The sequence below is a fragment of the Coregonus clupeaformis genome, chromosome 26 (assembly GCF_020615455.1).
Source record: "Coregonus clupeaformis isolate EN_2021a chromosome 26, ASM2061545v1, whole genome shotgun sequence".
Lineage (NCBI taxonomy): Eukaryota > Metazoa > Chordata > Actinopteri > Salmoniformes > Salmonidae > Coregonus > Coregonus clupeaformis.
The window spans coordinates 14,930,544-14,947,550 of record NC_059217.1 but is presented as its reverse complement, the minus strand read 5'-3'; the positions used below and the strand labels follow the sequence as shown (position 1 = coordinate 14,947,550).

General features: G+C 41.0%; 1 protein-coding gene across 2 annotated transcripts in view; it reads left to right on the top strand.

Annotated features, from left to right (window-relative positions):
• The first annotated feature begins 453 nt into the window (after nucleotides 1-453).
• The window catches only part of LOC121540413 (DENN domain-containing protein 1B), a 174,256-nt gene continuing 157,702 nt past the window's right edge, over nucleotides 454-17,007 (top strand). For both annotated transcript variants that reach the window (XM_041849264.2, XM_041849263.2), the window contains exons 1-2: nucleotides 454-648; nucleotides 1,319-1,383. In XM_041849264.2, coding sequence (XP_041705198.1) covers nucleotides 632-648; nucleotides 1,319-1,383 — 82 coding nt within the window. In that variant the 5' untranslated portion in view covers nucleotides 454-631. The remainder of the gene's footprint in view (nucleotides 649-1,318; nucleotides 1,384-17,007) is intronic.

The window sequence follows — 17,007 nt, the reverse complement described above, 5'->3', positions numbered from 1 at the left end:
GCAGTCCCTATTCCACTTGTGTAATAAAACAACATTCAACTCCATTACTAAACATTTACTATGAAACAATATGATAAGGAGATCAGATTTAATCAAGGAGGGAGAAATTATGAAACCACTCCTGTTCTGAGGATTTGGGGGACACTCCAATGTTTTTATCAAACGAGGTGACGTCACTAAATTTGACAGCCACTTCCTGGTAGTATTTGTTGTGGAAATACGGTGGGTTTAGACTAGATGGGATACAGTATATGTCGCAATTGACAAGAATGTACTTTTCGTAGCAGGTTAGGAGAATTTATACACTAGATTACGATAATTAACGTCACAGGTTAAGATAATTAGGTTAAGGTTAGGAAAAGGGTTCGGGTTAGCTAAAATAAATACACTTTCTACGTCTATTTGACATAAACTGTATCCCATCTAGCAATGGCCAATACCGTGGTACTGAAACGGCCAGCTGCACAGATCAGGAACAAGGAAGACACATCGCTACTAGATACAATACATATTTGAAGCATGTCTTTACTATCGACAGGTATCATATAGAAAGGTTGAACAAGTTACGGACCTCACGCTGCTTCAGAACGCAAGCTTGGTCTCGAACAGCAAAGCAAAGATGTTGTAAAACATGGACAGCAGAATAAAGTAAGAGACGAGTTTATTTACTTATAGATTATACATAAATGTTTTATGGACCGTTATTAAAAGTGTGTGAATTGTACAACAAAACGCATGGCGTAATTTAAGATATCTATAGTTAACAGTGGAATTATTTAGCTGGCTGTCTGGCATGCTGAGCTAGCATTTGGGTCAGCCTAGTGCTGTCTCGCGCTAGCTGACCAATTAGCAAGCCTGCTAACGGCTAGCCATACATCTTCATCAAGTTGCTAAATTAAGGAGCCTGTTAGCCTAGGATCAAGCTCACCTAAATTCTAGTATTTAAGGGTCCTAAAGTAAACTATCATCTGGTATCAATACAGACTTGTAGGTATAAGGCATTTCCCTCCGAATTTTTGCTAAATTGTCAGCTGCCGCTAGCTATCATCAAGTTATTTCTCGACCATCAAATGAATCACGCGAGAATCGAATGCTTTGATGTGTGGCCAGCTCACAGAGCGAACTCGACAGATTCCTTTATATGAACTGCTTCATCACGATTTATAACTACGATTTATAGCTAACTGTCTAACTGTGTGAAACTATATTGCATATATTGTTGATGTAGCTAGTTAGCAATTGTTGCATACCATAAATTATGTTTGTACACAGACGTTTATTTTGCTCCTAGCTAAAGACAATCTCGTTTTTATTACAGCGAGATTCCCGAGAGGACGTTTGATTTGGTACTACAGATTGCATGCCCAACATCTGAAAATGAAGGTGGGTAACATAACATGAACATGTTTGTGTTACACCACACTTCCTTATTGCTTTGCCTTGGATGGAGAGAGAGAGAGATAGACCTGAATATACAGTTTTTTTCCTCGGCCTAGTTAGTATCATACACACTGCCAGACTATACTATCAAGACACTTCAGAAACAGAAACGTTTGCCTTTATAGAAGCTGTGAATGGCATGCCCGTTTAGGTCAAATACTAGCAAACTCTTAGAGACTGCAGATAACAGACATTAGTGAGAGTCGCATGCTCACCAGACATGGCATGAGTCAGAGTCCACATTGGTACAGTAAGGCTACAGTGGAGGTGGTGATTAGGTATGTCTGTGGTGTTATTAGGCTTGGCCCCGGACTTCCAGGCTGTTTCACCAATATAACAGGACATAAAACAGGCTTACAACAGTCAACAGACTGACACCTGGTGAAGATCTAAGGCTAGGTTAAGGGTTGGAATGTTGACTAAGAAAATCACACTTAGTTGGGAGCATAGATTCCAGTGTTTGGAGTCTTCTATCACTATCACTCACAGGGGATGAGGGAAAGTTAAGGGAGTAGATGTTTTATGAAAGTTTTTGCATTATGATCCAGATCCACCCCCTTTTCATTTTCTTGTGACCCACCAAATAGATCAATCTACTGTATTTTTAACCACAACAACCCAGGTTCCAGCAGCGACACCCAACAGGGACTGTTTTGGGAAACGCTGAGTCCAGACCATGAGCAGCCAGGATCAGCTGTTCTTTATATTTGTGATGGTCAAACATTCCACCAGTCGAAGAGAGGAACAGAAAAACATAGAATAACCAGGGAAATGATTCCGGCCACCAAAGAACGGTTCCAACTTTTCTGAGTAGCCTATAGGAAACAAAACAACCTATATTTCACATTGATATCCAATGTCCACCCTTAAGTCAAATATCAGGTAAAAACAGTTGTATATATTACACCAGCTCTCTCTTTTTCCCCCTCAGTCCTGACATTAAAGAGGTGTTCTGTGGATGGTTCAGTGGTGCAGCTGCTGAGCTGACCAGAATAAGGAGGGAAAGTTATCTTTGGACGTAATGAAGATATTAGATTTAAAACCAAACTCATAAACCTTGGGCCTGTACTGTAATAACTGGCTTCCCTCTCAGTGATCCAGGGTCAGACTCGTATCCGGAGCCAGGCTCTCAGGAGCTCACATCTACATTACACTCCCCTCAGCTCCCATGGAACAACCAAATGCTGATACCTCATTGGATAAGTGTGCTGCTACAGCTGTATACTACCTCCTCATTGGACAGGAGAGTTGTAGGGTACAGGAAGTGGGTTATGACATGGATGAATGGCCAGGCATTGGGAGAGGTTGTTAGGGTCACAGGAGATCCAGAGAGATATATTTGTTGCAAATTGAATCTTGTGATTTTGACAGGTTGTTGTTTTAGAAAAATGGGTTTCAGATATCGAAACAGGGAATCGATCACAACTTGCAATTTTTGATCGATTTCCCCTTTCCTTTAAAATTGGCCTGGGTTCTAGTCTATGGGGATGTGTGGCGTGATATGTTTCTTCTACGCTGCTGGTTATGAATGAAATAGATTGTCTTGTTTTAAGATTATATTCAATTCAGATTGATGAATTGTTTGGGAGCATGTGATGTGTACTTACTATAGGCCTGTATTGAGGTATTAAGTTGCTATGGTGATGCTGAGCTCCACTATGTGCTTTAGACTCGGTTCCTCATGACATGTTTGTCTTGTTGTCTTTGTGTGTGTGTGTGGTATTCGATCGTGTTCTTTCTGAGTCATAATGGACAGGCTTTGGCCTAGCTGTGAGACGCTTCCTCTATTACTCTCACCACAGCCCAGCCATGTAGCTCTACAGTACATGCGTTAGGTCCGCTGCCAAAAGCACCTTGCATCTATCTACCCACTGGCTTCACATGGCTAAAGACAATTCATTTGATATAGATTTGATTTCCAATAATTTTATCATAAACTGAAATGTTTTCACAGCTAATAGTTCTCATATTTCAACCTCTTTTCACGTTTTTATTGTTTCACTTCCAACTAGTTAACGATATCGTAGAAGGTTTTAGTGGTGATATTTTTTACAGTCCTTTGTGCCTTGGTGTCAGCTTTAAAAGCTGTGAAAATTCAAATGGGATGTTGTGTGGGCCTATCATCGATAGAACTCTACTCTACCCTACATTTAACAGACAAACTGTAAGAGTGCAACAGGTTTTGTTGCACTCTTCATCCACACCAACCACCTATGATAAATATGCTTAGGTGTTTTTCGTGGGCTGTGTAAAATAGGGACCTTTGTAGCAGTTGTAAGGGCAGATTATTATAATTATTATCATAATTATTATTATACAGTTGAAGTCGGAAGTTTACATACACTTAGGTTGGAGTCATTAAAACTCGTTTTTCAACCACTCCACAAATTTCTTGTTAACAAACTATGGTTTTGGCAAGTCGGTTAGGACACCTACTTTGTGCATGACACAAGTAATTTTTCCAACAATTGTTTACAGACAGATTATTTCACTTATAATTCACTGTATCACAATTACAGTAGGTCAGAAATGTACATACACTAAGTTGACTGTGCCTTTTAAACAGCTTGGAAAATTCCAGAAAATGATGTCATGGCTTTAGAAGCTAGTTGACATAATTTGAGTCAATTGGAGGTGTACCTGTGGATGTATTTCAAGGCCTACCTTCAAACTCAGTGCCTCTTTGCTTGACATCATGGGAAAATCAAAAGAAATCAGGCGAGACTTCAGAAAAAAAATTCTGGGGGGTTGCTTGCAAGCCGAAGAACACCATCCCAACCGTGAAGCACGGGGCTGGCAGCATCATGCTGTGGGGGTGCTTTGCTGCAGGAGGGACTGGTGCACTTCACAAAATAGAGGGCATCATGAGGAAGGAAAATTATGTGGATATATTGAAGCAACATCTCAAGACATCAGTCAGGAAGTTAAAGCTTGGTCGCAAATGGGTCTTCCAAATGGACAATGACCCCAAGCATACTTCCAAAGTTGTGGCAAAATGGCTTAAGGACAACAAAGTCAAGGTATTGGAGTGGCCATCACAAAGCCCTGACCTCAATCCTATAGAACATTTGTGGGCAGAACTGAAAAAGCGTGTGCGAGCAAGGAGGCCTAAAAACCTGACTCAGTTACACCAGCTCTGTCAGGAGAAATGGGCCAAGATTCACCCAATTTATTGTGGGAAGCTTGTGGAAGGCTACCTGACATGTTTGACCTAAGTTAAACAATTTAATGGCAATGCTACCAAATACTAATTGAGTGTATGCAAACTTCTGACCCACAGGGAATGTGATGAAATAAATAAAAGCTGAAATAAATCATTCTCTCTACTATTATTCTGACATTTCACATTCTTAAAATAAAGTGGTGATCCTAACTGACCTAAGACAGGGAATTTTTACTAGGATTAAATGTCAGGAATTGTGAAAAACTGAGTTTAAATGTATTTGGTTAAGGTGTATGTAAACTTCCGACTTCAACTGTACATATTACATGCATTTTATGGACACAGTATATTTTACATTTACATTTTAGTCATTTAGCAGACACTCTTATCCAGAGCGACTTACAGTGCATACATATTTTTTTTTCATACCCCTTGTGGGAATCAAACCCACAACCCTGGCGTTGCAAACACCATGCTCTATCAACTGAGCTACATCCCTGCCGGCCATTCCCTCCCCTACCCTGGACGACGCTGGGCCAATTGCGCGCCGTCCCATGGGTCTCCCGGTCGGGCCGGCTACGACAGAGCCTGGATACGAACCAGGATCTCTAGTGGCACAGCTAGCACTGTGATGCAGTGCCTTAGACCACTGCGCCACTCGGGAGACTTTACATTAGTTATCATTTGATTGTTTTTAGTCCCATCCTTCAGCTACCCTCATCCCCTCCCATCTATCTCTGAACACCATCCAGTTTTGATTTCTATTTGCCATATATTTTTCAACTGTGCTGTGATGTTTCACAAAGGTTCTGAACCTTTCTATTCTCATAGTTTCTACAGATTGTAAAGTAACGATAAGCATTATTATATTATTGATCGAATGACTATGACTTTTCAGATCACCCAGCAGTGCTATTTGCAGAGTTAACTCCAGGTAAATGTTGCAATTCTTCAGCCATTCCTGAACCTGCGAACAAAAATAAGCTACATATGGACAGTACCAAAACAAAGGATCTAATGATTGTCTCTTCGCAGCAAAATCTGCAGAGTTGGAATGGTTGTATCCCCTATATATATATATATATATATATATATATATATATTTACCATTCTATTGGTTAAAATAATTTTGTATAATCATTTAAATTGAAAAACTCAGATTTGAATCCGGCGTTGTTTTGTCTATCAGTTCATAAACCATGTGCCATGGAATTGGTACATCGAAAATCTCTTCCCAACTATTTTGCAATCTGTATGGCACAGCTGTATTACTTTTTATGACATGAAACTGGTATACTCTTTTATTTAGCACTATTTTTTTTAACCAATTTTGGTATTTAATGACAGACAAGTTCCTTACTTTCTCCCCCTTCCACTTACAATTTTTGTAATTTTGGATAGAGCAGACATTTCCATATGTTTTTAGCTGCATGTGTGACAACTCCATCAGTCCTTTTTATGATTTCATTTACAAAGATTATACTGTTTTAAAACATTATTTTTCCCCCAATTAAAAAATATAAAAATAAATTAGTATGTTTGAGTTTAACCATATCTCTCTTTTCTGGTGGATTAAACTGAAATTGCAATCAACTTTATATGGCTTGTGTTAAAAATAACGAGATTTTGGAGATTTAATTTTCAAATAACTTAAAGTGAGAAGTTGTAGTCTGAATGTAGGGGAAAAGGCCATTCTTGAACACGGGGTGAGCCATTCTTACTAATCTGCTAGAGAACCAGTTCCGATTTAAGTTGGGTTTTTGTATGACTGAAGCCTTTAGTGGGAGGTTCAATGCTTTAATATTTAATAATTTCTGCCCTCCGAATTCATATTCATTATATAAGTAGGCCCGTTTAATTTTGTCTGGCTTGCCATTCCAAATAAAATTTGATATTTTTTGCTCATATAATTTAAAAAACAAGTTGTTAGGTGTAGGCAGGGTCATAAGCAAATAGGTAAACTGGGATATGACGTAAAGAGTTAATCAGGGTGAATTTTCCACAAATAGACAGGTATTTTCCTTTCCATGGTAGCAAGATCTTATCTATTTTTGCTAACTTTCTATTGAAATGTATTGTAGTGAGATCATTTATTTCTTTCGGGATATGGTTACCGAGTATGTCCACTTCACCGTCAGACCATTTTATTGGTAAACTACACAGTAATATAAGCTTTTTTTTTTGTGATTCAATATGTAATGTAGTACACTTATAATCATTTGGTTGTGTTCCAGAGAGGTTAAACAAATTATCTAGGTCCTCTGAGGCAATGGAGGGATCCAAATTGTGGATTTTAAATAAAACATGATTCATCAACGTAAAATGACACCTTTGTTGTTAAGCCCTGGATTTCAAGCCCCTTGTAATTATTATTGGATCTGATTTTAATAGCTAACATTTTGATGGCCATAATAAATAGATATGCTGATAGTGGACAACCTTGTTTTACTCCTCTTGACAGTTTGATACTTTCTGAGAAGTAGGCATTATTTACTATTTTACACCTAGGGTTACTATACATAACTTTAACCCATTGTATAAGAGATTCTCCAAAATTGAAATATTCCAGGCATTTATATATAAATTCCAGTCGTACTTTATCTAAAGCCAGATTTTTCATAGTGTTCTGTTGTTTCCAGTACTTGTCTTATATTATCTCTAATGTATCGTCCATGTAAAAAACCTGTCTGATTAGAATGAATAATGTCCGACAATACCTTTTTAATTCTATGCATTTTGCTAGAATTTTTGCATCACAACACTGAAGTGTAAGGGGCTTCCAATTTTTTAAATTAAGTGCAGAAATGTTGCAGGACGCAGGCAGGTGCAGAAGTTGTTTGTACAACAGATGATAGTGGTCCAGAGTTTTTGGCGATTTTTACAATATAATCCCAATTTATATTTACACACTTTTCAAAAGGCGCTATAACTGTTCAATGAAAAGAAAATGCATTGGAGCAGGCAAACCTGTCTATTCCATAAAGACTCAGTTTGGGGCTTCATGTCAGCCTCACAATTACCAAGACTGAACTGACAAAGAACGTTGAAACAGGCGGGTATATTCTTGTAGCCCTTCCCTGGGACATACCACTGTCAAAATGACATTTAAATCACTGAACTGGTACATTGTATAATAATAGTCTAAAGCAGACAATCATAATCATAATCATAACCCGTCCATAAAGGAACTTTAATTGACAATTTGCGCGCACTCGTAATTTTGAAAGGTAGGCCTACAGACGAGGAGCTCCAGCAAATAAACACATTTGTTCAAAATAAAATGATCGCCTACCTCGTATTTCAAATGATCATGTGCACTTTAAACATCTCAGAGGAGAGGAAATGGTAAAGTAAATTCAACAATGTATCGTACCAAAATGTAACAGACATTTATACAATGTTGCAACAAAAAAGAAAGCGGTCTGAAATGGCTGGAATCTCGAACACACAGAACTAAAATCTTGGGTAATTGCTCAGATGCTTGATTAAGTTCTGGGGTAGACAGAAAATATACTAGAAAACAGAAGCGGAACGAGGAGCGCCACCCCCTCTCTTTGCAAGTCAATGGGTCAAATGTCCCCCCCAATTCGAAAGATGCTAAAACCTACAAACTTGTGATTTGTCCAAATGTGTATATATATATTTTTCGATTAAAAAAAATCTGTGCACCGGAACAAAGTTACTCGTTAGTCGTCGCGTCCTGCAGTCTGTTGACAGATGCTATTATATCAGTTATGTTACGTGCATCTGTCCACGAGATTACACCTAGTGTAGACCCATTTGTCAATCTGATGTCATTAAATGTGGGCTACATTTAATTGAATAAGGGCTTTATTAATTATTTTAATTCTGTTTATCAGAAGTCCAAATTAATAAAGCACTTCATAAAATTGAATGTAGCCTACATTTAATGGCATCGGATTCACAAATGGGGCTTAGTAGTGCATCTTCGCCACATACCTATAGAATAACCCTTATAGAATGCTGTAGGTAGGCCTAGGTCTGTACGGTGTTTTGTCCTTTTACTGTATGGTAACCATGGTTAGCAGAGTTCTACCCTGGCGCCGACGAAGATGGCGGCCACGCGACTAGCTCTAAGGAAACTTTGCGGTATTTTGTTGTTCCTGTACCCAAGAAAGCAAAGGTAACTGAACTACAGTGGCTTGCGAAAGTATTCACCCCCCCCTTGGCATTTTTCCTATTTTGTTGCCTTACAACCTGGAATTAAAATTGATTTTTTAGGGTTTGTATCATTTGTGTTCACATTGCCCTAAAAAAGGGAATCGGACCGCATAATTCAAAAGAACCGAACTCGGACCACCTCTCGAGATGGTCTCAGTTCGATTCGCTTCGTGGGCTCTTTTGGGGGGTCTGAGTTCCTTTTGGAGTGTTCACACTGCACAAAAAATGAAGCCAACCGCACTGAGTTCACAGAAATTGGCTGAAAGGGACCAAGTATGAAAACACCCTAAGAGGAAACACGAGAGGAAACAACGTGCTGGACCATGTACAGTGCATTCGGAAAGTATTCAGACCCCTTGACCTTTTCCACATTTTGTTACGTTACAGCCTTATTCTAAAATTGGTTAAATAACAAAAATGTCCTCATCAATCTACACAGAATATCCCATAATGACAAAGCGAAAACAGGTTTTTAGAAATTTTAGCAAAATACAAAAGTATTCAGACCCTTTGCTATGAGACTCGAAATTGAGCTCAGGTGCATCCTGTTTCCATTGATCATCCTTGAGATGTTTCTACAAGTTGATTGGAATCCACCTGTGGTAAATTCAGTTGATTGGACATGATTTGGAAAGGCACACACCTGTCTATATAAGGTCCCACAGTTGACAGTGCATGTCAGAGCAAAAACCAAGCCATGAGATCGAAGGAATTGTCAGTAGAGCTTCGAGACAGGATTGTGTCGAGGCACAGATCTGGGGAACGGTACCAAATAAATTCTGCAGCATTGAAGGTCCCCAAGAACACAGTGCCCTCCATCATTCTTAAATGTAAGAAGTTTGGAACCACCAAGACACTTCCTAGAGCTGGCTGCCCGGCCATACTAAGTAATCGGGAGAGAAGGGCCTTGGACAGGGAGGTGACCAAGAACCCGATGGTCTCTCTGACAGAGCTCCAGAGTTCCTCTGTGGAGATGGGAGAACCTTCCAGAAGGACAACCATCTCTGCAGCACTCCACCAATCAGGCCTTTATGGTAGAGTGGCTAGATGGAAGCCACTCCTCAGTAAAAGGCACCTGACAACCCACGTGGAGTTTGCCAAAAGGTACCTATAGGACTCTCGCACCATGAGAAACAAGATTCTCTGGTCTAATGAAACCAAGATTGAACTCTTTGGCCTGAATGCCAAGCGTCACGTCTGGAGGAAACCTGGCACCATCCCTACAGTGAAGCATGGTGGTGGCAGCATCATGCTGTGGGGATGTTTTTCAGCGGCAGGGACTTGGAGACTAGTCAGGATCGAGGGAAAGATGAACGGAGCAATGTACATAGAGATCCTTGATGAAAACCTGCTCAGACTGGGGCAAGGGTTCACCTTCCAACAGGACAACGACCCTAAGCACACAGCCAAGACAATGCAGGAGTGGCTCCAGAACAAGTCTCTGAATGTCCATGAGTGGCCCAGCCAGAGCCTGGACTTGAACCTGATCGAACATCTCTGGAGAGACCTGAAAATAGCTGTGCAGTGACGCTCCCCATCCAACCTAACAGAGATTGAGAGGATCTGCAGAGAAGAATGGGAGAAACTCCCCAAATACAGGTGTGCCAAGCTTGTAGCGTCATACTGAAGAAGACTCAAGGCTGTAATCGCTGCCAGAGGTGCTTCAGCAAAGTACCTAGTAAAGGGTCTGAATACTTATGTAAATGTGATATTTCCTTATTTTTATACATTTGCAAATATTTTTGGGGTATTGTGTGTAGACTGATGAGGAAAAAAATTATGTTATCAATTTTAGAAAAGGCTGTAACATAACAAAATGTGGAAAAGGTCAAGGGGTTTGAATACTTTCCGAATGCACTGTATATGCAAACATCGGTGACGCGTACAAAGCCATCCCCCGCCCCCACTTCGGCCAATCAGATCACGTCTCTCTGTTCATACTCTCTGCCTACAAGCAGCAACTCAAGAGGGAGCCAGCAACACAGTGAGGCGCTGGACAGAGGACGCAGATCCAATGCTGCGGGACTGTTTTCAGTAGGGCTGTCACGGTGACCGTATTACCGCCACACCGGCAGTCACAAGTCATGACCTCATTTAAATGCGCTATGACCTTTGGTCACGGTAATCCCATCCAAAACTAGGCAAATGAATGGCGCTGATGGGTAGCCTACCAAACTTGCTAACGGCCCTCGCTAATGGCCTGGTACTCAGCGTTCTATTGTCATTAATCACTTTCTAACCATTTACATTTTACATTTTAGTCATTTAGCAGACGCTCTTATCCAGAGCGGCTTACAGTTAGTGAGTGCATACATGTAATTAATTTATTTTTCATACTGGAATCGAACCCACAACCCTGGCGTTGCAAATGCCATGCTCTACCGACTGAGCTACATCCCTGCCGGCCATTCCCTCCCTTACCCTGGACGACGCTGGGCCAATTGTGCGCCGCCCCATGGGCCCCACTTCATGATTGAATATGAATAATCTGAATGATGAGGACAAGTGGTGATGGGAGTTAGAGCTTACTGTTCCGAAATGGACAAGGGAAAGCCCCAGACCCAATTCCGAAAGGACTTAAAGGACAACCTGTCCGATCCGAGTGAGGGAAGCAGCAGAAAAGCCAATTGTTTCTTTACTTTATTAAGCCGGAGCCATGTAGACAGGGGCAGTGCGAGAGAGGCACACAGCGAGCAGCTGTTAGGGAGCGGAGGCCGTGCGGTGTGTGTGAATGTAAGACATGGGAGCCTCAGAGAACCCGTGCAGGCACAGAGGGAGATACTGCAACCACTGTTATCTCGCGCTAGACTAACTTCTTGTTAGTTATTTATCACCCCATCCCATTACATGGTGCCTGTGTTGACTGCATCAAACCGAGAAAAGCTAGCTAATTGAGGCTAGCCGTAACTTACTGCGCTTCTCACTGTCCTACAGTTAGCCTACACATACATCCTTTCAGATAATAGCCTAAATAGCAGCCTATCTGTTGGCTTTTGGTCATTGTAGCCTTTCTTTCTCATTTCACTTTTAATTCTGTCATTTTAATTCCATCCTCCATTGATTAGATATTTCCTAACTTGCTTGCCACACAAGCAGAGCAGCAATGCAATTGTCTCTCTCTCTCCGCTGCAAGCGCAAGGATCAGAGAGCATGACTTTTTTTGCAACTTTCATCAATATAGTCGCATTATGCAGCCCTTATGTTTTGATTTCTAAGACATTCCCAGGTTTACAGGCCTATCACAACTAAATAAATAATGGATTTTATTGTGATGGTGTAGGCTGTATTAAATTAATTAATGTAACTTTTAAAAGTGTTGTTGTTCCAAAGGCCCGAATCAGCAGCTTGTATGCATGGAGCCCGGAGATGCTAAACAAGTTTATGTTAATTAATTGGTAAATTACCGTGAGACTGGCAGTCATTTGCGTGGCAATTACTGGCTGACAAAATTTAATGACCGCCACAGCCCTAGTTTTGAGAATACTGATTGGAATATCTTCAAAGATTCATTCACCCAGGACTCATCCATCAACATTGAGGAATATACATAGTCAGTCAAAGGCTTCATTAGGAAATGTGTTGATAATGTTGTACCCACAATAACAATCCAAACATACCCCAACCAAAAACCCTTGATGAACGGAGATATCCGTACCATGCTGAGAGCCCATACTTCAGCATTCAGTGTCAGGATAACGAGCCCAGAGGACTCTGTGGCGCAATACGTACAAGGCAAACGGGTACGAGCGCCGTAAATCCATTAGGAACCATAGGAAGAGAACAAATGTGTTGGGTGCCACGCGTGATAGCAGCATCCTGGATAGTCACTTGAATCAGCTTGTGTGAGGAAGTAGTCCTTGAGGTTGTTGCGCACGTCAACATCAACTCTGGTTGCCCTGTATGCCGACATGTTTCTTGGGACCAGGAAGGCAGTGTCCCCTTGTATGTCCTGGACGCAGGTCCCCAGTGGGTGTGGAGTGGTCAACAAATGTGGGGTGGATGTACTGTGTTGATGACTCTGTTGTCAATGTCTGTAGTGTCTGTGGTGCAAATGTAATTGTGAAGGGCCACGCAGGCCTTCACAATGGTCTCCGCTTTCTCTGGGGCAACCTCAAGGGCTTGTCCCAGGATCCTCCATCTTGCAGCAAGGATCCCAAAGTAGTTCTCTGAAATTCTTCTGGCTCTTGAGTGCGGTAGTTGTAGATCTTCTTGGTGTCATCAAGGCCAGAATAACCTTTTGAGTAAAATAAGTGTTTCAATTAGTATTGAACAGGAACATGAAGGATATGACATTTGTACTGTAACAACTGTGTAGCCTATGCTTTGGACATAGGCCCCCATACTCTGGGATGCCAGAATACTTTTATGTGAAGCATATAATTACAATGCTATATTGGTATAATTTTCACATCATATGTATAGTCACATGTATTTAGCATATCTTACCTGGATATGGTTGCATCAGGTTTACCATCAGAGGGAATGCCTTGTCTCCCACAAATACATATTGGCTAAGTTTTTGGGTCCCAGGCAAGCACCCTGGCCTTGGTAGCGGCAGCTGGCCTGCAATTAGTTGGGAGCCGAACCTGCTTCGTGACAAGATTCCCCGGATCTCCCTCCCGACCATATGCGTCCACGTGGTGAAGCCCATTTTGCCACGGAGGGATAAGCAACAAAATCTTCCTTCATTACATGCCAGATAGCTTGGCACACTTTCCTGAATATGGCACAAACTGTCAAGTGGAACACCTACACTACCGGTCAAAAGTTTTAGAACACCTACTCATTCAAGGGTTTTTCTTTATTTTTACTATTTTCTACATTGTAGAATAATAGTGAAGACATCCAAACTATGAAATAACACATGGAATCATGTAGTAACCAAAAAATAATTCTAAATAAATCACAGACAGTGTCACCAGCAAAGCACCCCCACACCATAACACCTCCTCCTCCATGCTTTACAGTGGGAAATACACATGCAGAGATCATCCGTTCACCACACCGCGTCTCAGCGGCTGGAACCAAAAATCACTAATTTGGACTCCAGACCATAGGACAAATTTCCACCGGTCTAATGTCCATTGCTCGTGTTTCTTGGCCCAAGCAAGTCTCTTCTTCTTATTGGTGTCCTTTAGGAGCGGTTTCTTTGCAGCAATTCGACCATGAAGGCCTGATTCACACTGTCTCCTCTGAACAGTGGATGTTGAGATGTCTGTTACTTGAACTCTGTGAAGCATTTATTTGGGATGTAATTTCTGAGGCTGGTAACTCTAATGAACTTATCCTTAGCAGCAGAGGTAACTCTGGGTCTTCCATTCTTGTGGCGGTCCTCATGAGAGCCAGTTTCATCATAGCGCTTGATGGTTTTTGCGACTGCACTTGAATAAACGTTCAAAGTTCTTGAAGTGTTCCGTATTGACTGACCTTCATGTCTTAAAGTAATGATGGACTGTCATTTCTCTTTGCTTATTTGAGCTGTTCTTGCCATAATATGGATTTGGTCTTTTACCAAATAGGGCTATCTTCTGTATACCCCCTTGTCACAACACAACTGATTGGCTCAAACGCATTAAGAAGGAGGAAAGAAATCACACAAATTAACTTTTTAATAATATGATAATAATATATAATAATAATATGCCATTTAGCAGACGCAACTTACAGTCATGTGTGCGCATACATTTTTACAATGCTAATTAAAATGCATTCCAGGTGACTACCTCATGAAGCTGGTTGAGAGAATGCCAAGAGTGTGCAAAGCTGTCATCAAGGCAAAGGGTGGCTATTTGAAGAATCTCAAATATAAAATATATTTTGATTTGTTTAACACTTTTTTGGTTACTACATGATTCCATATGTGTTATTTCATAGTATTGATGTCTTCACTATTATTCTACAATGTAGAAAATAGTAAAAATAAAGAAAAACCCTTGAAGGATTGGCAACAACACTGGGACCGTGCTCCCACCCATCCAGGACATCTACTCAACGGTGCCTGAGCAGCCAGGTCACCCTTGATACAAGTCAGTATTAGACGTCCATCCATGTCTGAGGACGTCGGGGATGACGTGGAAACCGGCCACTAGGTGCAACAGTGAGTGCTGTTACCTTCAAGTAGGTTTCGGTTTTGCTAGGGCTCTGTGGACGGGGATGGTGGATGGTCGTAAGCATCTGCCTCTGGTGCAAAAGGTTGCATGTTCGAATCCAGCGATAGAAAGCTATAGAAAGTTGTTTCCAGCGATAGAAAGTTGCCTCTGGTACAAAAGGTTGCATGTTCGAATTTTGAGATTTTGGTTTTAAGGCTATCCCAAACCTTAACCCTTACCTCAACCAGTTAATGCCTATACTTAAACACTTTGAAATATGACTTTTGAAATGACTTCAACATTTGACGTTTGAGAAACATGGATTAATTCTGACAAGATACTGTGAGAGCTTGTTGGCCTGAGGAAGGCCCGAAGCATCATCAAGGACCCCCACACGCCCCAGCCAGAAGCTGTATCAGAGTATCACTCGCTGACTCACTCACTCCCTCACTCATTCATGCTACACACACATCACAACTGCTGCTACCAGACTCTTAAATACTGCACGATTTAAACACTTGTCCCCTCTTCCCCAAAACACGTGTAAATATTGCACTATAAATTGTGCCTTCCTGTATTATACTGATGCTAAAATGATTATTCTATTCTACTGAGCATTTACTTTATGGTCATATTCTTATATTTTCTTATTGTTGTTGCGTTGTCGAGAAGGAACCTGCAAGTAAGTAATTCGTTGGACGGTGTATACCATGTTTATCCTGTACATACGACTAATAAAACTTTAAACAGCCTATATATTACACACCCTCCTACCACTCTGTCTGTCCTCTGTTGTATGTGTCAACAGCGGTTAACACCTTCCATTTATAGTAGTGGCATTAGGCCAGTGAGACACAGTAGTAGGGATCCCGAGTGGCGCAGCGGTCTAAGGCACTGCATCTCAGTGATTGAGGTGTCACTACAGACCCCCTGGTTCGATTCCAGGCTGTATCACAACCGGCCGTGATTGGGAGTCCCATAGGGCGTCGTCCGGGTTTAGCCGGTGTAGGCCGTCATCGTAAATAAGAATTTGTTCTTAACTGACTTGCCTAGTTAAAATTAAAACAATTAAAAAATACAGGCAACTTCAGGACACAGTGGGTTTGGTCTGATGCAGGTTTCACATTTTGGCCAAAAGATCTCTGAGAATATGTGTATATGGTCTTGTGTGTCTTTGCGTACAGTAAGTGTGTTTGAATTGCTGACTAAACTATAATTAGCTATCATTAAACACACAGTGCATGTTGCTCTTAACGTTAACCATGTTTGAGAACTTCTCTGTCTGGGTATGGATATTCTATATAGTATACATACATGTATGTATATATACTGCTCCCAGTCCCACGCACACACTAGTGATAATGATAATAGATTGCATTTAGACCTATACTAACCTATACTAACAGCACTGTTCTTGAGGTCTAACAGTATTCTATGAGGCCAGCTCATCCACCTCCTAGTAGTAGAGCACAGCACATGAAGGGTTCCATAAGAGGCCTGAGAGCAGCACTCTGCAGTACAGGGTTATTCTGACTGACTGCATTGGTCGCTGGGCTGGATGACCACTCACCCATAGGGGATATTGTTGCACATTACTTTGGGCTGGACTCTGACTTAAAGCCTTCAACTTAATAGTCAGCTTCTAACTCTGGTACTTGGATGCAGTACTTTCTTCAATGCGGATTTGGGGTTATACATTTGGGGTTATGTAATTTTATGTAATTTAGGGGAGCCAGTGTTGTGGTTTCATTCTTTCAAAATTGATGTAAAATGAGAGGGTTCATTCTTACAATGCATACAAATGAATGCATAATCCTCTGGAAAGGTTTTGTCTCATAGAGATTGTATTGAACAATGGGCATGACACTGAAAAATGTCTGACCATGAGTCATCAAAACCTTTAGGAGAGTGACATCTTGTTGGTTGTTCATGGACTAGCCTAGAGTCGTTAGACTAGGCTATATTTACAAGCATTCAGTACCCCATTCTTAAGAATTATTGCGACTGTGGAGGCAGAAATGTTATTTGGGATTCCATAGAGTTATCGTCAGGGCTCAATATTCAAGTAAATTAAAAGATGAGCAACTTGGGTCTGCATCAAAATTCTGGGCAGAAGAATTGAATGCTTAGATA